Source organism: Equus caballus, chromosome X (assembly GCF_041296265.1).
Source record: "Equus caballus isolate H_3958 breed thoroughbred chromosome X, TB-T2T, whole genome shotgun sequence".
NCBI lineage: Eukaryota > Metazoa > Chordata > Mammalia > Perissodactyla > Equidae > Equus > Equus caballus.
In genome coordinates, this window is record NC_091715.1 from 115,211,948 (window position 1) to 115,235,611 (window position 23,664).

At 40.7% G+C, this 23,664-nt stretch overlaps 1 protein-coding gene across 5 annotated transcripts in view; it reads left to right on the forward strand.

The window, feature by feature from the left end:
* Positions 1-23,664, forward strand: part of DOCK11 (dedicator of cytokinesis 11) — a 180,605-nt gene that overhangs the window by 85,332 nt on the left and 71,609 nt on the right. For 3 of the 5 annotated variants that reach the window (XM_023633785.2, XM_023633788.2, XM_023633790.2), the window contains 13 exons: positions 801-924; positions 4,775-4,896; positions 5,411-5,497; positions 7,135-7,224; positions 12,184-12,302; positions 13,821-13,890; positions 13,971-14,096; positions 15,213-15,284; positions 16,394-16,540; positions 19,592-19,675; positions 20,493-20,604; positions 21,105-21,143; positions 22,755-22,933. In XM_023633785.2, coding sequence (XP_023489553.1) covers positions 801-924; positions 4,775-4,896; positions 5,411-5,497; positions 7,135-7,224; positions 12,184-12,302; positions 13,821-13,890; positions 13,971-14,096; positions 15,213-15,284; positions 16,394-16,540; positions 19,592-19,675; positions 20,493-20,604; positions 21,105-21,143; positions 22,755-22,933 — 1,371 coding nt within the window. The remainder of the gene's footprint in view (positions 1-800; positions 925-4,774; positions 4,897-5,410; positions 5,498-7,134; positions 7,225-12,183; positions 12,303-13,820; positions 13,891-13,970; positions 14,097-15,212; positions 15,285-16,393; positions 16,541-19,591; positions 19,676-20,492; positions 20,605-21,104; positions 21,144-22,754; positions 22,934-23,664) is intronic. The other 2 variants (XM_023633787.2, XM_070258289.1) reach the window with 1 other exon arrangement.

A 23,664-nucleotide genomic window follows, 5' to 3' on the forward strand; every position in this document is an offset into this window, starting at 1 on the left:
ACAGGCTTTTCAATCATTCACTATATATTGACCAGGAGCGTGAGTGGGGCGTGTGTGTATTTGCATGTGTTTCTGCGCAGGTACCTGCATGTGTGTTAAATCAACTAAATCTGTAATTTGTCTCCTACATACTTCAGGACTCATTATAAATCTATAATTTGTCTCTTACATACTTCCAGGAGGCAATACAAACATTCACTTGGGTTCTGATTAGAAAATTATTTGACATGCTTATATGGAAGTATTAATTTTTAGGATTAAATTCATGTGTTGGGGTGACAATTTTTATTTGTTCATTCAAGAGTAAAGTTGTGTCTTCTAAAGAAACTTACATGTGAATGCTATAATACCATAGTGACCTTTTGCACATTTATTTGTAAAGGCTTAATTTTTTTTTCATGCAAAGGAGAGGGCAATGACTTAGAAAACAGTAGCCTTTCAAATTCAGTGCACATTGTAGATAGATTGCATTCACTGCCTCAGATTGAGTCACCTAGTATCCTTGGGCTGTGAGGATGTGATTTTGATCCAATGTTTTAGAAAATCCTGCTGCAAAGTTGAATCCAGGGGAATCCACTGGTCTCTCCAGCAAAAGTAATAAATCACCCCTCACAACCCAGGAGAATGTTGTTGTCAAACTGAGACTGACCAGAAAAGCATTTGGAAGATATTTAAATGATATCTATTATTTGACCACTAAGTATGTCATTGGGAAAGTATGATGAATCTGAACCATAGGGGTGCCTGTCCAGCTTGACAATTAAAACAAGATGCTATGTGTGATTTTGCTCTCATTTCAGATTAAAATTGAGCTTCCCATTCACCTGCATCATAAGCATCATTTGCTTTTCACTTTTTATCATGTAAGTTGTGAAATTAGCACAAAGGGAACAACCAAAAAGCAGGACACAGTCGAGACTCCAGGTACGTGTGCTCTTGAAATGTCTGTCTCTGTGGCTAGTTAAAATGGTGTTATCTAGGATTTAACCTCTTTTTATCAAGCTACAGGCCACTTCTTCCCCTCATCAAAAAGTACATTTCTTTTTTTTTTTTCGTTGCCAATCTTCCTTTTTTTTTTGCCCCCTGCCTTTTTCTCCCCACATCCCCCCAGCACACAGCTGTACACTCTAGCTGTGGGTCCTTCTAGTTGTGGCATGTGGGATGCCACCTCCATGCGGCCCACTGAGTGGTACCATGTCCGCGCCCAGGATCCGAACCCTGGGCTGCTGAAGCGCAGCGCGCGAACCCAACCACTCGGCCACAGGGCCGGCCCCCAAAAAGTACATTTCTAAGTTAAAAAGTTCATTGGTAAAAGATGAGTTATATGTTCATTTCATCATCATTTCTACCAGATGTCATGTCTAAATACTGGCCAGTGCCCTTGGACTACTGTAAGCAACATATAGTAATATTGCCCTTCTCAGAGAAAAACACATATTGCGATGCAGTATTTTTGTTATTTCTTTTATATAGACTGACACAGCAACCAGAATTTTCCAGTTCTGCTCACTAGGAAGAAGGAAGTGAGCCCAGAGGCGGGGGCGTTTTCAAGCCTGAGGGAGATTGGGGGCCGCCTGGTTCTAGTGAGAGGAGAACAGATTTCACAAACTTGAATAAGCTTTGGTAGTGAAGCCCCAGTCCTGGTCCCATTCAGCAGGGCTTTAGGTAAACCAGTGGGAAGCATCCTTAGAAGAATGTGGAAGGGCCTGTGAATATGGCCTGTCACACACACTATAAATGTCAGCGTGCCCTGGGATTCAGATCCAAGCTAGCCTGGATCAATGTTAAATTCATTCATTTATTCATTCATTCAGCAAATATGTCTGCATATTTATTATGTACGGGATATTATAATAGGTACCATGGAGAATACAGTGGAGAATCAAACATAGATCTCATCTTAAGTGAGCAGATGATCTAGTAGGGAAATGAGACCTATGGAGACAACGATAATACAAGACAGAAGGTAGCGGTTACCAAGAAAGCGGCACGGTGAGCTCAGAGCAGAGCGAGTTGTTACTTCAGCTGGTAGAGGGACAAGTGGCCGGGAGTCAGGGAAGGCTTCCAGGAGGAGATGGTGTTTGGGGGAGGTCTTAAAGGCCACGGTAGAGTTTGATAATGCAACGATGGCGGGAAGGTGGAGGATTCCAGGAGAAAGGAGCAGCTGGTACAGAGGCAGAGTATTGAGGGGTATAGACAGGGAACCCCAAGTCGTTGAATATGACCAAAACACGGGGTGCTGGGAGAGAGGGATCATAGAATGTCAGGTTGAAAAGCAGGTGGCAGATCATAGAAAGCCTGTAATGCCAGGCTGTGGATTTGATTTTCTTCTATCACCAATAAGGAAATTTTGAAGGGTTATAAACACCAGTAACAGCAGTTTTGCAGGAAATCCAATCAGGCAGCAATATAATGGGTGAGGTGAGTTGGAGCAGGAAGGAAGGGAGGGAGAAACACCAGTTAGGGGGCTATTTCAAAAGTCAGGAAACAAAGGGCTCCACACTATGGCAGTAGCAGGGGGACGGAGAAAAAGGGAATCTCAGGAGAAGGATATATTGGCTCTGACAAATGATTGGCTGCTAGAGGGATGATTTAAGTTTAGCACTGAAGTTTCAAAACTGGAAAGAAGGTATTGCCAAGTAGCAGAATTGTGGGTAGTGTGGTCCTGTTCTCTATCCGTCTCGAAACTGCAGTTCAGGGCAGGGACCTTGAGGTTGAGAGGAAATCAGGCAGAACAATGAGAACCCATGAGAGTGCACCTCCTGGAAGACAAATTCCTATTTCCTTACCCACATCCTAGACAGAAGTGGGCAAGATGCTCAGCGGACCATGAGATGCTTATTCTTTGTGCCACTCATCACTTTTAACTGCTCATCCTTTAAGTGGCTTCACACCTTTGAGCCAGATGGTGCGTGTTTGACTTTGTACCTTTATAGCTTCCAAGTGTTCTGTGTGAGTGTTGACTGAGAGACACCCTTGGCCATGCTCGGATTAATTCCCAGAGCAAAAATGTTGGCCTAAGCAATGCCAGAGACAGAAAGTAGATTAGTGGTTGTCAGGGACGGGGTTGTCACTCCCGAGTACTTCTAAGGGGTATGGGGTTTCTTTTTGGGGTGATGAAAACATTCTGGAATTAGATAGTGGCAGTGGATGCACAGCTCCAAAAACCACTGAATTGTATACTTGAAATAGATGAATTGTGTAGTATCTAAATTATATCTCAATAAAAATTTCTATGAGGAAGGGTCTGGCCCCGTGGCCCAGTGGTTAAGTTCGCGCGCTCCGCTGCAGGCGGCCCAGTGTTTCGTTGGTTCGAATCCTGGGCGTGGACATGGCACCGCTCATCAAACCATGCTGAGGTGGCGTCCCACATGCCACAACTAGAAGGACCCACAACGAAGAATATACGACTATGTACCCGGGCGCTTTGGGGAGAAAAAGGAAAAAAATAAAATCTTTAAAAAAAAAATTTCTATGAGGAAAAAATGTTACCTAAGAAAAAGACATACATTTTCTTATTTTCTGGACTGGAAACCTTTTGTCATTTGTCTGATTTTCAGTTTAACTACTTTGACAGAGTCCTTTTGAATGGTTCTTCTGCTCATGTTACTTTCCCCTGCTTTTCATAAAAGGGGAGCTCTGGGTAAACCATTCCTGAAGTTGTGCTAGTAAAGATGCCCTTCAGGCGTGTTTTGGAGTTTGAGAAAGTCATTTAGTCTACTTGGAGAAAGCAACATATTAGTCTTCTTTTAAGAATTAAAGCATTTGCCAAATTAAACACGTGAATGAAAACATTCTAACCAGATTTGTGTTGACTTCTGTGTTCGCAGTATAAACACACGCATACGCACACACTCACGCAAAGAATTTTAAAGAATCAGAAAGCAGTGGCTTTAAAAAGTGCTCTCCAGCCAACAGCCTCTCTCATATGCCAAAACTCAGTCCAGGGCAAGGTTTTTTACAGCTGAGCTATAAACACTTAAAGCCCAGAGTAATCTCTATAATGGAAATACTGACACTGCTCAACTCGAGCCACACAGACGGCTCTGGCTTTTTCAGCTGGAACATGACGAGTTTTCTAATAGAAAGCCAAGGGGCTCTTTTGGGTAGAGCTATTAAGAAATGTAGAGACTGGAGAAAACCTCTCAGTGGATTCAGGTTGTAAACACTCTGTCCTGGCTGCATTCTCCTACTACACCTCTTCCTTCTGTAATCAGGAAAACTGCCTAACTAAATACTGCCCCGTATAAATATGGAATGTAACCTTGACTCATGACCTTAATCTTCCATAGTCCCTTACCCTAAGGTTGCCATAAGAAATTTTGGAACACGGTGATTGCTATCTGAGATAGTCTCAGATATGAGACTCTGCACTCTTAGGATGAATGAGAGAGATCTGAATCTTTAAAAAAACAAGTCTACCAAAAATTATCTCCCGAAGTGGAAAGAAAGTAAGGTTGATGCACTTTCAAAGTTTTAAATTGTTTTCATATATTGTCTCACTTTGATCTCTCGATAACTCTGTTAGATGGGAAAGACTGTGTGGTGGTGTTCGCGTTTTTATAGTCAAGGAAACAGAATAAATAACTTGCTAGTAGCCAGGCTGGGATTAGGAAGCGATCCAAACTCATTGCTCTTCCCCAGTCACCCAACACCTGGCCTCCCACGTGCAGACCTCCAGAAACTTCACCACCCTTCTCCCCAGCAGTCGGACATTTGTGTAGCTAATTGCATTTGTGATTTCATTTCTCATGGTTGATTATTGTCTTGGCAGTTGGCTTTGCCTGGGTACCTTTGCTGAAGGATGGTAGAATCATCACATTTGAGCAGCAGCTGCCAGTTTCAGCCAATCTTCCCCCAGGCTACTTGAATCTGAATGATGCAGAATCAAGAAGGGTAGGAAAATATCAGCATTTGTTGAAGTAATCATGGTTAAATGTTTAGAAGGTAGAATTCTGTTGGCCTCGTTGATAGTTTGGCCTAGTTGATAGCTACTCAAAGTGTGGACCGAGGACTGGTGCTGGTCCCCCACAAAGACAAGTATGGAAAATGAGTGTTCAGAAACATTTATAACAGTTTGATAAAGTAACCTCATGTCTGTTGATTCTAATAATAACTTTAAAAATGGGTGCACGGATTTTGTACATCTTTTAAAACAATTCACTTATTTAGCAATTCATTTTTATTGTAATTTATGAAAATATCAGCCTGCAAGGGATTGGAAATTCGGAATGATTTAGGATACACTTACTCTAAAGGCAGGTTATTTTCTCCAATAATTCTCTAGGTGTGAGGCTAACACACTTGTTTTTGAAAAAAAATGTTGAAATGCATAAAAGTGTGTGTTATATGTTGCTCATCTCTCCATCACTATGTTACAGAAGCTCAGGTCTGTATTTTCTGTTCACAGCAATCTAATGTGGACGTTAAGTGGGTAGATGGTGCAAAGCCTTTGTTGAAGATTAAAAGCCACCTAGAGTCTACCATTTACACTCAAGTAAGTTGCATCATTGGAATTTTGTCAATTTTAATACACGAATATATTTCTTGATTAAAATAGACTGTTTGATTCCTACTGCCTTAGCGAAGTTGTGGCCTGGCAGACTTTCTCATTAGTAATAACATCATTCTTAAGAATAATAACTCAAATTTTGTAATTCTTCTCAAATTACAAGCTCCTTTTATTCCCATTAACTGATTTGAGCCTCACAAAACTCTGAAAGGAATGTGGAGGCTAATTATCACCATTTTTTTTTTCTGAGTAAGATTAGCCCTGAGCCTAATATCTGTTGCCAGTTCTCCTCTATTTTATATGTGGGATGACACCACAGCGTGGCTGACGAATAGTGTAGATCCATGCCGGGGATCCAAACCTGGGCCACCGAAGCAGAACGTGCTGAACTTAACCACTAGGCCACAGGGCTGACCCCTAATTATTACCAGTTTTTTTAAAAATAAATCTGTTTTTGAAAGTTTTAGATTTACAGAAAAATTGTGAGGATACTACAGAGAGTTCCCATATACCCTATACCTAGTTTCTTCTATTATTAACAGATTAGTATGGCACATTGGTTACAATTGATGAACCAGTATTGATACATAATCATTAACTAGGGTCTGTACTTTATTCAGATTTCCTTAGTTTTTACCTGTTACTGCCCTTTCTCTGTTCTGGGATCCTATCCAGGATAGCATGTTACGTTTAGTTGGCACATCCCCTTAGGCTCTACTTGGCTGTTACAAGTTCTCGAACTTCCATTGCTTTCGAGGACCTTGTCAGTTTTCAGGAGTACTGGTCTTTTGTAGGATGCCCCTCTATTGGAATTTGTCTGCTGTTTTTCTCGTGGTAAGACTGGAGTTGAGCATAGAAATTTGAAGTCAGTGGACCATGGATGGCTACTGCAGTTTACTCTTAGCCTCAGCACTCATGAAGTCAGATGTCTGTAGGAAGCCTCAAGCACAGTTTGAAAAATCATGCTCCTTGGTGTGGCCTACAAGGTCCTTTTCAGTTCTGCCTGCCCACTTTACCATTTTATAGATGAAGAGACTGAGGCTCGGTCAGGTTAGATGATTTACCCAAGGTCACATAGGTAATAATTAGAAGAAACAGGTCAAAACTCAAATTTTATTATTGCCATTCCTGATATAGTCCATGCTGTTCCCCAAATAGTGTCTGTGGATTCCGTACAGGACAGCTGGACACTTGTCGGTGAAGTGCCGTGGTAAATGGGGCCCTAGATGCCTGAGACTATTGTTCTGGTAACTCCCTGCTGCTGTCTTTCCTTCACCTGTCAGTTCAGACCTCGGTTCCTGCTCATTTCGTTAAAATGTAAAAGCAGCCCGGCTTCAGAGACTACACTAGTCAAAAAAGGAATTACACGGGTGTTTGGCTAGTTGGGTGTAAAGTGTGGCCTACCCAGTTTTCTTAGGTTCTTGATGGTCTTGCTGCTCTGTGTGATGGTCAAGAGGACTATGGGACGTGGACACACATGTTGGTAGCTGCAGTTGCCAAGTCTGGGCATTAGAATACCCGGATAAATAGGTTTGCAAGATGTAGGAGGAGAGAGAGGTAGAGAGCCTGCGTTTGAGGGTAATGAGTCTAATTTCATATGGTTCTGTCCATCTGTTTTTCAGGATCTACACGTGCACAAATTCTTCCATCATTGCCAGCTGATTCAGTCAGGCTCGAAAGAAGTTCCAGGAGAGCTCATTAAATATTTAAAGGTAAATGAACAGGAGCTTTCTGCGAAAGGTTTGTTTTTCATGTTTTGCTGTTGCCACATTTTGATGTGTGGGGGGAAAAAAATGAAACTAACACTTTAAAATGCTTTTGACTGCATATCCTCAAGAGAACACTTTCTATGATGTACTTTTCCATTAAGTGGCTGTTTAGAAGCAGACAGCGGAGTTGGTACGTTAGGAAGAAAATGTTATAGCCAGAATTTGATGGCATACTTTTGAAAGTCTCATGAAAATGTTTATTTCATCTCCATAAATTGATTTTTCAGATCTTTTCTCTTCCTGCTGACTGCCAGTAAAGGTGCAGAATACTATGGGGAAAGGGCCAGGAGAAAGGGACTCACTTTTGCTTGGAATAAAATGTGAAATGATTCCCGTGTCCATGGGTGAAAGATTATCAAAAGGGTCAACTGAAGAGAAAGAAAGACCTGGTTTTGGCATGTTGCAAAGGAGCATCTTCAGAAACACCATCCGAATCCAAGACTGTTTATTCCCTAACACAGTAGGACTGATGTGCTCACCATAGGGCCTCCCTGACGATGACTGTTTCCTTTGCCTGCGCCTTTAGGAGGTCAGCCATGGCGAGTCTGAGGAATTTTGACTTTTAAATGAAGCCTACAGGATTTCCCCTTGGACATATGTTTTTACTTAATGATATTCTCAGGAAACAAGAATGTTCATTTCTTTCAGAGAAATAGTACGACATGAGACATGTATGGCTTCTGGAAGCATAAATTGAGTTTGTGTCCCAGATCTGTCACTTACTAGCTCTGTGATTGACCTCGGCCAAGTGACTTAGCTTCTCCAAGCCTTTGTTTCTTCCTGTCACATAGGGATAACAAGAATGCCAATTTGTAGGGTGGTTGTGAGGCTTAAGTGAGATATAGGGTATCCGCTGTGTGGTAATTGTTCATTCCACACTTCTGCTTTGAGTGTTTCTGATGGGCCAGGCATCATTCTAAGCATTGGGAATGTAAGTGAAGAAAACAAACAACATCCCTATTGTCAAGGAGCTTGCTTTCTTGTGGAGGCAGATGGACGGTAAACAAATAAATGAAGAAATATATCTATGTCATGTCAGGTGGCGATACGTGCTGTGAAGAAGACCAAAACATAGTGAAGGAGAATAAGGAATGATAAGAGATTCCTCTTTTAGATAAAGTGGTCAGAGGTGATCTCTCTGGTAAAATGACATTTGACAGAAACCTAAAGCAAATGAGAGTGCCAGCTATGTGGATTTTGGGGGAGAGAGCTGGGAACAGCAAGTGCAAAGGCCCTGAGGAGCTTGTGTGGTACATTAAGGAAAAGCAGGAGTTGCAGTGAGGCAAGTACGTGGAGTGATATGTCATCACACTGGAAAGGGAGCTGGGGAGCTAGTCAGGGATGGCCTCATGAGCCATGGTCAGGGGTTTGAATTGTACCCCAAATGAGATGGGAAGCCTTGCAGGGCTTTGAACAGAGGAGTAACTTTGGTTCTTAAAGTATCATCCTGCCTACCATATAGAAAATATGCCATTTGAAGGGTGGAAGCTGGGAGCTAGTCGATAAAGGTCACTATTATTCTTAATTATCATTAAGAGGTATAATAGTCATCTAACTTTCAAATCTTTTCCTTGGGTAGCGTCTAGAACCCCAGCTTTATGTGTGAATGCTTTGTCTGTTAAGATCTTTGGATTTTTCTTCCGGAGGGGAAGCTTTGTAAAAGTTTTAACAGAATGGAATGGAGGAGAACATCATTTTCATGTGCTGGTATTCTTAAAACGGAAAAAAGAAAGTACTCATATTTGTGTCTTAACGATGTGGAATTTCTGATATTTGTGACCTGTGTTCGCCCTCTAGTGTCAGTGAGTGAAATGCCATGTGATTACAGAAGCAGCCAAATTCCTGTATGGAATATTAGTGCTGAAAGGGGTTCTAGAGATTGTTTTCACAGATGAGAAATTGAAGCCTGAGTAGAGGTGACTTGTCTGTTGTCATTCAGCTGGTTACTACCAGAGATGAGTTGAGCCTGTGACGTGTCTCTTGACTCCTAGTCCCATGTTCTTTCTAGCAAACCTTGCTATCTATTGTCCCTGTAAATGACATTGTCTCATCAATTCATTTAACATCCATGTGTTGAGCTCTTATTATGTATTTAATATTTTCCTAGATGCTCTGGGGCTTGCCGAGAAGAAGAACTTAGGGTCATTGTCCATAGGGATCTTAAAGCCAATTGGAGAGACAGGGCACACATAAGTCAAATGACAGTTATATAAGTCAGCAGGACAAATGATAGTCCAAAGCAACGCATGATTAAATGGCAAGTGCCTGATACAGGATATAGTGCTGAGAGTTCAGTAAACTGAGGAACCACTGAGACTAGAGGGCTCCCATCTTTATCTTACCCTTTGGCTCCTTATTTTATTCATTTATTCACTCATTCACCACATATTTATTGGGAACCTACTATGGGCCAGATATTGTACAGGGTGCTAGGAATTAATGCAGAATAAGTCAGACAACATCCCTGCTCTAGTTGGGGTGGAGGGAGTCTAATTCAGTAAGTCACTTTAGATAGAGATGAGTGCTGTGAAGAAAATACAACAGGTTAATGGGATCTAATATGACCAAGAGTGCATTCTAGATAGAGGTGTCAGGGAAGGCCCTGTCTGAAGAGATGACATTTCAAGCCGAAAGAAATGGATGAGAGGAAGACAGCCATAGGTAATAAAGCTGTGTACAAGGATAACAGGATGTTGCAGCAGGTGGAAACACCTTGTGGTGGCATGTTTGAAGGACAGAAAAAAAGAAAAGACACTGTAGCTAGAGCTCAGAGAGTGGCGACGGGGGGGAGGCTGTCATGAGATGAGTTTCGAGAGTTAGGCAGAGCGCACGGAGGCAAGGGAAGCCCTTGACAGCCTTTTGTTTGTGACGGTTTGTTTTGGTTTTAACAAAGGCAAAATGACGTTATCAAAATTGCCTTTGGAAAAGAACGCTCTGGCTGCCGTGTTGAAAATCAACCATAGAGGAGCAGTGCTGGTGCGGGGAGATCGCTTCTGTGTGGAAGGCCCGCCTCTCTTCTGTGTGACATTACTTCTCTTTTAACCTACCTCCTCTCTGAAGCCTTATTGGACATTCCCTGCTCAGTTGCAGAGTCGGTTGCTTCTTCCTTGTGCGTGTTGTGTATACCACTCTTGTGCTGTTTCCCTCTGGTATTGCTGTGATTTAGTTCCATGTCTTTTTCACCTCATAGTCTGTGAACTGTGGTTTTTTTTGATGTGCTTGGCAATTGGAAGTTCATTCAATATGCCTTTGTTGAATGAGTGAGCGAATGGCTTCACTGAAGTAAGGGTTTGAACCTGACTTGGAAGGGTGGCTAGGATTTGGCTAAAAACTGTGAACAGAGGCACAAAAGCAGGAATGTGTATGATATACTCAAGGAGCCGTCAAGCCACCAGTTTGGCCTTGTAAAGAATTATGAGTCTTGGCTAAAAATGTAGGTTGGGTTTTAAGTAACTTGGACCTAATACCCTAGGTCAGAGTTTCTCAACCTTGAGACTAGTGACATTTTGAGATGGACAATTCTTTGTTGTAAGGGGCTATCCTGTGCATTGTAGGATGTTTAGCAGCATCCCTGGCCTCTACCCACTCGATGTCAGTAGCACCCCCGAGTTGTTGACAACTAAAAATGTGTCCAGACGTTGCTGGATGTCCTGGGAGTGGGGGGCGACGGCAAAGTGGCCCCTGGTTGAGAACCACTGTCCTAGGTAATAGCAAGGCATCAAAAAAATCTCGGAGGAGGTGATCTGATGTAACCAGTATTTGAGGAAGAATAATTTGGAAGTGAGAGTTGGACGTATTGGGAGTAAGAAGAAACTATACAGAGACCTGCTAGAAAATTATTAGACTACTTTGGTTGTAGGTTAGGGGGTCCTGAAAAGAGGTGGTGGCAGTAAGAATAGAAGAGATGGGGCAAAAGGAAGGAAAAACTTGAAGGATAGACCATGAGCTCTTCGAGCTTGACATCTTGCCTTATGGATCTGATTGAAGAGAAGCTGATTGAAGAGATTACTGTTGGGATGATTCAGATATAGATGTGCGAGTCCTGAAAAGGGATGGTGAGAGTAAGGGTGGAAAGATGAAGCAAGAGTATGGCAGCCTGTGAAAGATAAATACTGAGTTCCTTATTACAGAGACTTGTCTCGTCCATCTCCGTATCTCCCATGGCACTAAACAGTGAACTGATGTAGAAGGTGGTCAGTGAGGTTTGTTTTCTTCTTTTGGTTGGCTGGTTGGGTAAATGAGTGAGTGAATGCATGAGTGAATGAAAATGGAGAGAAAGGAAGGAAGAAGAAAGAAATTTCACAAATTTTGCTGCTTGTATTATTTCTATGTATAAGTGAACACATTTCTTCTTTTTGATGTTAACACACCTTATCACTAGAGACAGAATGTTAGCACTTTGAAGAAATGTATTATGAGGATGTCAGAATGCGGAACAGCCTCAGTTTTGTAGATGGTGCCAGTGTAAGGCCAACTATATATAGAAAAACACTGTTGAATCCCAGTTACCTTCTCGCCAGATTACCTGATGGCTCGCGTTTCCCTGGAAGACGCAGTGACTGCTGGGGGCTAGTGTGCCGGTCTCCAGTACCTCCGAACACATCCGGCCCCTCCTCGATTGAGTGTTGGTTTACCAAGAGTCAGCTGTCTTTATTCCAAAACCTGTTTATCCCAGTTAGACTTGTTATCTTCAGAAAAGCATTTATTATTAAGTAAACTAACAAAATCTTGACTGCCAAAATAGAGATGTGGATAAAGTAATTAACAAAGTCCCCTACTCACATTGAAGTGAGCTTATATTCTAGTGAATATGTTTCTCATTACTTAACTTTTTGTTGTTTCACCTTTGCAAGTTATATCATATTTCTGTTTGTTTTCATAACTAATAATGACTTATTTTAGTGTTTGCATGCCATGGAGATCCAAGTCATGATACAATTTCTACCTGTAATTCTTATGCAACTCTTCCGAGTTCTCACAAATATGACCCATGAAGATGAAGTTCCTATCAACTGCACCATGTGAGTTTCGGTGTTATCATACAAAGAAGCAATTTTTGTTTCCTTTTGCGTTTCTTCATTTTAAATATAAATTTATCTTCGAAATGAGAACCCAAAGTCAGAAACCTAATCTCAGTTTTCTCTAGTTTCATGCTTCTCACACTGGGGGACATGTATCCCCAGGGATAGATGGTACCAGAAGCCATGAGAGAAGCTTACTGTGTTTTCCTCGCCCAGGGCTTCTAAAACTGCTGTATGTTAGAATCACCAGGGGAACTTTTAAAAATATCTATGCCCAGACCACACTTGATAGCAATTAAACCAGAATCTTTGGGGGTGGAACTCAGCATCAGTGTTTTTTTGTTTTGTTTTTTTTAAGTTTCCCGGGCGATTCTGTAATGCAACAAAGTTTGAGAAGCATTGCCCTTGACCAGTGTTGTCCAGTAGAACTTTCTCCAGTCATGGAAATGTTATATATTTGTGCTGTCCAATATGGTAGCCATTAGCCATATTTAGCTATTGAGCACTTGAAATGTGGCTAGTGCAACTGAGCCACGTATGGCTAGTGGCTCTCATATTGGACAGAGTGGCCCTAAGCCATCAATTTTTACTCAGAAGAATAAGGAATATTATTTTTAAGTGAAAACAAACAAGGATATATAGTAGAGTAGAATGCAAAACGCACCTGAATTTTGAAATTGAAATGGGAATCTCCAAAACAATTGTGAGCTCAGTGCTGGATGTTTCTGGCTGTGCTGCGGCTGCTAGTGCCAGCAGGGCTCAAGCTACACACACTTGTTTGCTCTTGTCTGATGTTGGGGATAGTCTGGTTGAAAATTTAAGAAGCATTGCTCTAGGCCAGTGGTTCTCAAAATGCAGCTCCCAGACCAGCAGCACCAGTATTAACCTGGGGGCTTCTTAAAAATGCTCATCGTTGAACTTCATCCCAGACATTCAAACTCAGAAACTCTGGGAGAGGGCTGAGCAATCTGTTACCTGCCAGTGGATTCTGGTGCATGCTAAGGTTTGAGAATAGCTGCTAGTCTCTTAACTATAAAACTTTCTATGAATTTTATATTGACTTTCAATTTTAGTTCGTATCATTATACCCGTCCTGTCTCCCCCTTCCCTTTTCCCCCCTCTGTTGACATGCTTTTCATTTTATTTTTCTACTCGTTTCCTTTTATTCTCGCTCGAGGGGATTTCAATATTTACCTTACTCGAGGTCTTCTCCCACTTAGTAGCTGTGGCCATACTTCACATGCATACAGAGGTTTAGAAAGGAGATGGAACATCTGGGTTGCCAAAATAGAATCTCCTTCTTTTGAACTGGGAAATCTGTTTTACAAGAACCTGAGCGTGTTAGTTGCTGAAATCTGTGTTAGACCCAAACTTCCATTCCATCTTACGCAATCATTCACCTTTGATTATTCAGGCAGAGTTAGGCATCTTTAGGGTTAGATACGATGGTCTGACTAACAATCAAACGATGGTAAGGAATTGGAGCGTGACATGCTGACTTTGTGAATGTTGTTTCAGGGTTCTCTTACATATCGTATCAAAGTGCCACGAGGAGGGCTTGGATAATTATTTAAGATCCTTCATAAAGGTTGGTGGAGTAAGCTTTCTTTCCGAGCAGTTGATTTTATGTGAGAATTTTGTCTGACGGTTCATTTTCTTTGTTTCTAGTATAGCTTCCGGCCTGAAAAACCGAGCGCTCCTCAGGCCCAGCTGATACATGAGACTCTGGCTACGACGATGATAGCCATATTGAAACAGTCTGTAGACTTTTTAGCCGTCAACAAGCTGCTAAAGGTAAGGAAACAGGACACAACAGGGAACAAAAGCAGCCAGAGACAACTCGTTGGATACACTCCCGTTTCAGTTCTGGTCTTTCCTCACTCTCTCCTGTGCCCCTCCCTTTCCTCCCCACTTTGCCCCTGCATCCTTTCCCCTCGAGTTCTCCGCGGGACCTTCCTCATCCTCCTCACTTCCTACCCACCCCCTGCCCCTGGTTGAATGTATAATGGATAGAATTGTGTAAAAGAAAGATAGACCTGGGTTGGAATCCTGTATCCATGACATAGTAGTTCTGTGATCTGGGGCCTACTGTTTAGTGGCTCTGAACCTCCACTATTTTTACTATTTCTATTATTAATGGTAGAATTGCTTTTTCAGGTATCTTAGGATATATCTGCTTGAGGCTTCTCTGTACCCTTCAGATTACATTCAGGCAAACACCTACGCTGTTTGGGCTGGTCTCAGGGTTGTACCAGGGGCTGGGTTGGGTCCCTCCCTGGGTGCAGGCAGTGTACCCAGGCAGACAAGATTCATTGTCTGTAGAGAATTTAACAGCAATAATAAAATAAATTAAAAGTTGATTTGTTTTAATCACTACACGTAGGCAATTCAAAAACGACGTCAGGGCCGGCCCAGTGGCGCAGTGGTTAAGTGCGCACATTCCGCTTCGGTAGCCTGGGGTTCGCCGGTTCAGATCCCGGGTGCGGTCATGGCACCGCTTGGCAAGCCATGCTGTAGCAGGCGTCCCACATATAGAGGAAGATGGGCAGGGATGTTAGCTCAGGGCCAGTCTTCCTCAGCAAAAAAACGAGGAGGATTGGCAGCATGTTAGCTCAGGGCTAATCTTCCTCCAAAAAAAAAAAAATGTTGGTGATAAAATACTCTTCCCCGCTGAGGCAAACACTCCCACCAAATGCCCTTTGTACATCATCAGCCAGCCCTGAGGTACTCTTTTACCTTTTACCAACATGATTTGAAGGTGTTCTGTGGGACTTTGAGAGTGAATTGCGATCACTTTAAAATGGGATTAAAGTTCAGAGACAAGATCCATATTGATTTGTCAGACTTTGCTAAGCTTCAAAGATTTGGGTAACTATTAAAGATTGATTTTTATTTATTTGTTTATTTTAGTACTCATGGTTTTTCTTTGAAATTATTGCAAAGTCTATGGCCACATACTTGTTGGAAGAGAATAAAATTAAGGTAAGTAGGCTCAAGAATAATATTTAACATAGACAAAGAAGGCTAATCTTATTTACAGGTAACCATGACATGCGAATCCTCTTTTATAGTTAAGGGTTCTTAGCCCTTCGCTTTTCAATCTTGCTTAAAAAAAAAAAAAAAACAAACCAATGGGAGGCTGGTCCAGTGGTGTAGTGGCTAAGTTCGTACACTCTGCTTCAGCAGCCAGGGGTTCACAAGTTTGGGTCCTGGATGTGGATCTAGCACTGCTCATCAAGCCATGGTGTGGCAGCATCCCACGGGAAATAGAGGAAGATTGACACGGGTGTTAGCTCAGCGACAACCTTCCTCAAGCAAAAAGAGGAAGATTGGCAACAGATGTCAGCTCAGGGCCAATCTTCCTCACCAAAAAAAAAAAAGAGATGTACAAACTTGAGTTCTGACAGTTCATATGTTTTCAAAGTCTAATCTTCAGAGACTCTTCCACATAGATTTTTTTCCTATTTATCATGTAAAATGCATTACTTTTGAAGCTTTCCCTTTGTCTTGTGGTTTAAAAATGTCTATGTTTAAAACATTCATCTGGGAGAAGTCACATACAAAGTTAAAAACACTTTATGTAATAGATGTGTTCCCAGAATGTGGTGTTATACATTAAGGTGTATTTTTAAACTGTTTTAAAGGTACAAAGAAATTTCCTTCGTATAGAAATAGTAAAGCTAAGACTTCTGAAGTAAAATATGCTCACCTCATATTCATCATTTTTATCAGAATTTTCACAAGATGGGTTTACTGAAAATGAGATGCATGGATGCATACATACTTTGTCAGGACAAAAATGGAATGAAAAACTGGGATGTGTCTGCATCTCAGGAACATGATTCCAACGTTGGATCAGAATGACCCAATCTTGTTAATGATTTCAGTCAGTTACATTATGAGAGGTCCAGATAGTTCCTATAATGATCTAAAGTATCCGTTGAACTAGTGATAGCATTTTTAAGTTGGGGGAAAAATTATACTCGAGTGAAAGAAACACATTTATATATAGAACCTGTTTGAAAATAAAAATGGCAATTGATTTGGACCTTTTGCAACTCTGACTTTTTTCTCTGCCTATTTAATTTAAGCTTCCCAGAGGCCAGAGATTTCCTGAGGCATATCATCACGTCTTACATTCATTGCTTCTGGCAACAATCCCCCATGTGACGATTCGCTATGTGGAGATTCCTGATGAGTCCAGAAATGTCAATTATAGTTTGGCTAACTTCCTAAAGGTGAGTTAAAGGCAGCCAGAACATGGTAAGGAGTTATTCTTCACCATTATGGTCTTGAAAGCCAAAGACAGTATTACCTACTTCCTAGAGACTCAGCTAGATCTTTGTAAGGCTGCTGGAGAAACTTTTGACTGAATTGACTGATCAATTCAGTTAAACAGCCAAGTTTGATTTTTTTTCCCCCTCACTGAGATGGCTAATTAATTAAATCAGAGGTCCCACACAGGTGGCTTAGCCAAAGGCATGTTTTGCTTGCTTCACGTGATGTTTTTTCAAATATATTAATTTGAATGCCTTTAGATGGGGCCTGTACTTTCTAGGTTGCCACAATCCCCACCACTCCTTAGTGTACCCCTGAAACTCTTTATGTGTTTAAATTGCTTCTCTGATTCCTTTTGGCCTTTGAGGTCGCAACTCTTGAACGAAAGCAACCTGTTTGCTGACGTAACCACCATCTACATGTTGCTAATGCATGTGAATGAAAATTGTTAGTTTTGGTCAGTGAGATTATTTTGTTTGAGAGATACCAGGAACTCCTCTATTTATGAAAGAGCACTTTTACCGTTGTTATATTGTGTTGTTATCCGTATGTAAGGGGCAGTGCTAGAATGCAGTTGTGCTGTAAAGGGGTAACAGTGTCTATTCGTTGCGGAGAAGGTGCGTGGGTCGGTAATACACTTAGTTTTCACTTGCTTCTTCCCACTCTCCCTCTTCTCACAGCTCTTCATCACATATCAACCTCATATTAAGAACCTCATGGTCAGCAAACCATCCAAGCGGTTTTAATGTCTAACATACCCTTGTTTTCTTATTAAAAATTCACAACTAGGTTTTAGAGCTCCAGAGTGTGATTTTCTGATATAAGTCCTCCCTTTGCCAGAATTAAAATAAAGTTTGAACACTATTACATACGGCTTTTTGTGTATTAAAAACCAAGCATCCGCATATCTTTTCAAAGTAGTCTAAGGATGAGACTATCTGAAATGTAAAATCTCACTTTCTTCCGTGGAGTTGAAACTTAAAGTTTACTCTGTAAAGGGAATAGAACATAGTTGGTTTAATAACAGTATTTACTTACCAAGCATTTGTCTGTTATCTGTGTGAGGATTCAGAGATGTGGAAGGCTGTCTCTGTAATCACATTCAAGTACCTGTATAGGATAAAGTGTGGTGACTCTTATACTGAATTCAAACAAAATGCAATAAGAAAGCAGGAAAGGGAGGGATTCTGACTGGGGAGCATGAACAGAGACTAGAAGAATAGTTCCCCAAGACAGGAGATGAGCGTGTTGCAGGTAGAGTCCAGGGCCAAAGATGAGATATGCGCATTCGGGAATTGCTTAGGAGTGAGTGGGAAAGCCATTTTGCAGAGAGTTTAGGCTGTGTGGAGGTAGCTCTGGAAAGGGCATCTGGTGCCAGATGATGGAAGGCCTTGACTGTCAGGCTAAGGAATTCAGATTGTGATCTGTATGCAATGGGGAAACACCAAAGACTTTTGAGGGTAATTTTATCGCTGGTATGATGGAAGAAGGGAGAAAAAGACCAGAGTCAGGGTAACCAATTAGAAGATCGATCGGTCCCCCCTTGTCTGCCTGGCAGAGTCCATTCATCTTTTAGGCTCAGCTCTTCCCTAACCTTCCCATGCGGTGTTGATCACCCCTTCTGTTGTTTACCTGTCCTTGACAGCCTTCTATGGGCCTTCTTCTTGTACTGTATTTTAAGTATTTATTTGTCTTTACCATTAGACACGAGTAAAGACCATGTCTTATTCATCTTCGCATTCCTCTAGGATGCGATGCATTGTCTCAAACACAGTAAATCCTCAAAATGTTTGTTGGGTGAATGAATAAATTTATATAAGCATACCTCATTAATATAGGTGAGAAGTGATGGGATCTGAGCTAAGGTAGTGGCAGTGGAAGTTGAAAGGAGAGGTGAGAAGTGAGATGCAAACATCTGGTTAATCAAATACTGAGTTCCTTCTATTTCATAGGAATATTCTAGGCACTATGGAGAACATAAAGAAAAAGAGAGAGTTCCTATTGTCCTATCTAGATGAAAACACAGGAAAAATAATAAGTAAAATACAAGCTAGTATAGAATGAAGTGTTGAAAAGGGCCTGTGGACCAAGGTGGTTAAGGAAGATGGGACTTCATCAGAACATTAAAGAATGGGCAGGATTAGGTAGAAATAGTGACAGAATTGCTACCTAGGCCTAGCATGAGCGAAAACCCAGGGGTGGGAATACACAGTGCATCTTGAGGGGATGAGCTGTACTGGGAGATAAAACTGGAAAACTGGCTTGGGACAAGATTTTGAGTGTCCTTGAATACCGAGCATAAGGAGTTTGAAATTATATTCAAGGCAATAGGGAACTATTGGAAGCTTTTGAGAAGGAAGATGACATGACTAGGGTTAGGATTTAGAGATTAATGTGGGAGCAGTTAAATGGACAGAAAGATTAGACTCTGGCCTGAAGACCGGTTAGGAGGCTATTGCTGAGTTGCAAGATGATGAGAGCCTTAGCTAGGAGAATGACGGCAGGCAAATATCAACAGCTAGTAGGAATGTCACAGAGGGAGAATGTTTTAATAGGCCAAGACTTCACAAGACACAAAGAAAAACTTCCCTTTTGGTCTGAAATGTTCACATAGGCAAGCCCCACTTTCAATAGCTAACTGACTACCCGACACCTCACTTTGAACTTTGAGAGTTGACCAAAGTAAGGCACTGTAGCTGAGTATATTACATATATGTGTGTATACGTAGATATATGTGTGTATATAGATGTCTGTATTTGTGTATGTGTATATACATATATTTTGAAAATTGTACAGTTGAGTCTCAATTCCAACAATAAGTCACTTCCCCTTAATCTGTTTCTTTAAGGTCACCTACAGCTCTGAAAGCTAGTATTCTATCCTCTGTAAAAGTCAGAATGTCATCTCCTTAATGTGGAACAAATTAAAAGATTTTTAAATTTGAAAAACTTATACTTGACAGACTTTTGGAATTATGTAACTGACCGTTCATTTTGATTTGTTTTGTTAGCGCTGTTTGACACTAATGGATAGAGGATTTGTTTTCAATTTGATAAATGACTATATATCTGGATTCAGCCCCAAAGATCCTAAGGTAAGTGATAAGGACATAACTGTCGTGGCTGTGAGACATTAGAACAGGAGACCAAGGGTGACATTTATTCTCCTCTGGAGGATTTGGAGCTGCTGTTTTTGTTTCGGTACTTCGAGTATAGTTGTACCTCAAAGCAGGGAATATTGGGTAGTGTTTTAGGGGTCCCTAAGACCACCCTCATGTTGGTGGTTCACCTGAAACACTCACAGGATTCAACATATAGTCATAGTCACGGCCCAGATTCATTACAGTGGCACAGTAAGGATGCTCAGCTGGGTGAGGAAGGGAAAAAGACATCAAGGGGAGTCCTTGGCAGTCTACGCGCAGGCATTCTGAGCCCCTCCCTCCTGTGAGGAGTCACAGGGAGCACACCCTCTCTCCAGCAGTGAAAATGCAGCCGCATGTGTGCAATCTCTCTGTTCAGGGCAGCCCATTTGAGACTGGAAGGTTAGGGTGTTTACTGGGGGCTGGTCAAAATTCCAGAGTCTCGGAAAGGAAAGGAAAGCAGGCGTTCACCGGAAATCACATTGTACAAATAGTCTGAGCAGGCTGGCACAGAAGGCACAAGCTTATCACATAGGGAACCTTTCAAAGTCCAATTTCCCAAATACCAGCCAACGACCAGTCTTGCAAGTAGGCCCTTTTAAAGAGAGCAGTCTTGGGCCTGCTATCTTAACTCTTTCCTGCACAGGTCCCATCTCAAAGTATGCTTAGAATACGAAACACTTCTGTTGTAAAAAGTTTTGCCCTGTATTTAATTATTAAAATAGCCAAAGCCTACCAAATATGAATTAATGTATAATTTCTTGCCATTTAGGTTCTGGCTGAATACAAGTTTGAATTTCTGCAAACGATTTGCAATCACGAACATTACATTCCTCTGAACTTGCCAATGGCATTTGCAAAACCTAAACTTCAACGAGTTCAAGGTATGTATTTGCATTTTCCATCACTTGGACTCATTTTCCCTTTTTTGCTAGTGCTAGGATAGTGTATTGTTTTCTGGTTAAACCTGTCATCTTAAAGATATCTCAGAATTGTTACTCTCCGAAGATAGATTCATTAATGATATTCTGCATTTCCGTCATAGTGTCAGTGGTGATATTTGTAGTATGAAGAAATGGTGTATGTTACATAGATTGCTGCTTAAACGCCCATGTCAGATACCAGTAAAATTGCGCTCCATAGTAGTGTTTGGGCTCTTATATCAGACTAAATTTAGAAAAAACTATATAAATGCATTTTTGCTGAAAGGAGCATCAAAAGAGAAATATAAGGGCAGAATAACAGAGTAATATATATGTACTGATTTAATGAAATGCCTTCAGTTATCTCCATTGCTAGTTGTATTGAATGCTTTGTTTGTCTAGCACTATTCTTATGTTACTATGTTTTTTATTTGTCCCTTTTCTTTTCACATATTAATTAGATTTTTTTTCATTTGCGGTGGACCGTTTGACTTCAGTAGGTAGGTTTAACTCGGTTCACTCTAAAGTAGTTTGCTGTCTTTAAAAACAATTGATTTGATGAATGGCTAAGATGGACGGGGGCTTTGTTTGCTTTTCAAATCCTCCCTAGCCAAAATGAGGCTTTAGTTCATGTACCCAGAAAACCTAGGAGGCGGTGTGTTTACTTTTACAATCAGCTTGAGCGTTGTGAGAGGAATTAGCTTTATCACATCACCCTCAGAAAACAAGTTCCAGCTCTAGCCAGCATGGGGGCTGGAGGGTATCTGTTCTTTAAGTGGGTGTCATCTCTCCCAGGCTTGCCTCCCTTCTCTCTGACCCTGTTTAATGACTGCTAGGCCACAGTTTTGAAGGTGTGGATGAACAGATTGGATTTATTCAAATCACTGAAGTGGAAAACTTACTACCATCTCAAAATCTACCCAGATAAGGCCACCTGGCTTGGTCAGTACTGGCCCTTGTGCATGGAAAGTGGTTGGGATTCACAAAAGAGCGTGGCCAATGGCAAGGAGAAAATCCAGCTGCCTTTGTCTCTAGGGGAGTATCTGCTGAGCAGTGGTGTTAGTGATGGAATTACAGCCAGTGAAAATGGAGAGAAAATACTTCAAAACCCAAGCACCCTATTGAACCACCCACTTATTAGATTCAGAGCATGTATAGCTCAAATGCTTCCCCCAGTATTTATCGATAGCCATGAGGGAGTCAGGGCAAAGAAGGGGTGGACAGATATCAGGATTTAGGATTAAGTCTGACTACTCACAGCATTTGTTAAGTGCTAACTGAACACGTAGTATTATATTAAGTGCTGAAGAGGCCGAAAGCGAAATAGAAAACATGTCCTTCAGCTTTATGGCCTAATTGAGTTAAATGGTAGGGGAGAGGAAATAAATACAGTAGAAATCTGTGGAAATTAGTAAAATTGATCACAATCCCTTCTGAGTAGCTATAAGACAAGGCCCAACCAGGATATTAGCAGCTGGGATTTCAGATGGACTGAGGATGTAAAATGCAGTGAAAGGCATAGTTTGAATTGGTGACTTTATGAAATAAAAGATTTGTATTTGTGTGATGATGAATTGGAGTGAGATGAGGCTGTTTTTTCCTTTTGTTCTTGTGTCCCATTGTATTTGGGCCAATATGTAAGGTTTACTGAAACATTCAATAGTTAATACTGTTAGAATGATTCAGTTATCTAGTTTCTCTTCCTTTTTCTACATAAGTAAATCAAGTATTGTATAGAATTACTCAAATTTGTAGTTGTAACTGAATCTCTTCAGATATAAAGAAATGTGTTAAGACATTGTCAAATATAGAATTCTTTCATTCTTGGTCCTATCGTAAGATTTCTAAGAGTTAAGAAGAACTTGGGGACTATGTTACCAACTGAAATTGTCGTTGAGGCTATCATCTAGTCCTAGTTATGAATGCCCCTGTCTAGTGAATTTTTGCATGCTCATTCCATATGATACAAGAATTGGTTAGACCCATTAATAATAAAATTATCACTCTTGCTAGCATGATCACATATTACTAAAGAATAAGTATAGTATTTTAATGTTAAAGTAATTTTTGAATATTTTTATAAATGAGTTTTAAATTTCATTGTACTGCAGATTCAAATCTTGAATATAGTCTATCAGATGAGTACTGCAAGCATCACTTCTTGGTCGGTCTGCTTTTGAGGGAAACCTCCATTGCTCTTCAAGACAATTATGAGATCAGATATACAGCTATCTCTGTCATAAAGAATCTTTTGATAAAACACGCATTTGACACTAGATACCAGCACAAGGTAAGGATGTACATGCCGTCATCAGTATCGCATTAGTAAATTTCTGCTAAGATTTTATATTAAAGTTTTCAGTAAGGAACATAATACGAGCATTGATGAAAGCATTTTTACAAATAAGGTTTGCTTCCGTTTCAGATGATTAAGTTTTAAAAATACTTTTCAGTTAACTGTTGAAGAAAAACACTGGTTTCTCAAATCATATTTAAAGAACAACACTGCTTCGTGATTTGTTACATAAACTAATTATGATTTTTAAAATATACAGTTGTAGCCATGTGTACTCTTTCAGATACATACCTTAAGATATATCCTTAAATATATATCCCTAAATATATTATTGATTATTAAGTGATTAATAAGCATGTCAAGCATGTCAACTATAAACTATGTAATGTGAAGTTTTTCTTCTTACTGAAAAGATTGGATGTGGCTATAAACCTTACACACATTATACATTGTCTATGTGTGAAGGCCACAGCTGCAGTTGTTATTTGCTGCACCTTTAACATAGCTATTCAAATCTTATTAATGTTAAATCCTGTGGGCTAGAAAAAGTAGACTGCAAACTGGATGGATTTAGAATAACCTAACTTACTTGCCTGGTATCAAATGGCTCAAGTAACATCGTACTGTTTCATAGTTAATAATTTGTCCCTTTGTTTTTACATTCAAATATAAATAAAATTATGATATCATTTATTATTATAATCACTTTGGAAAGCTGACTTGGA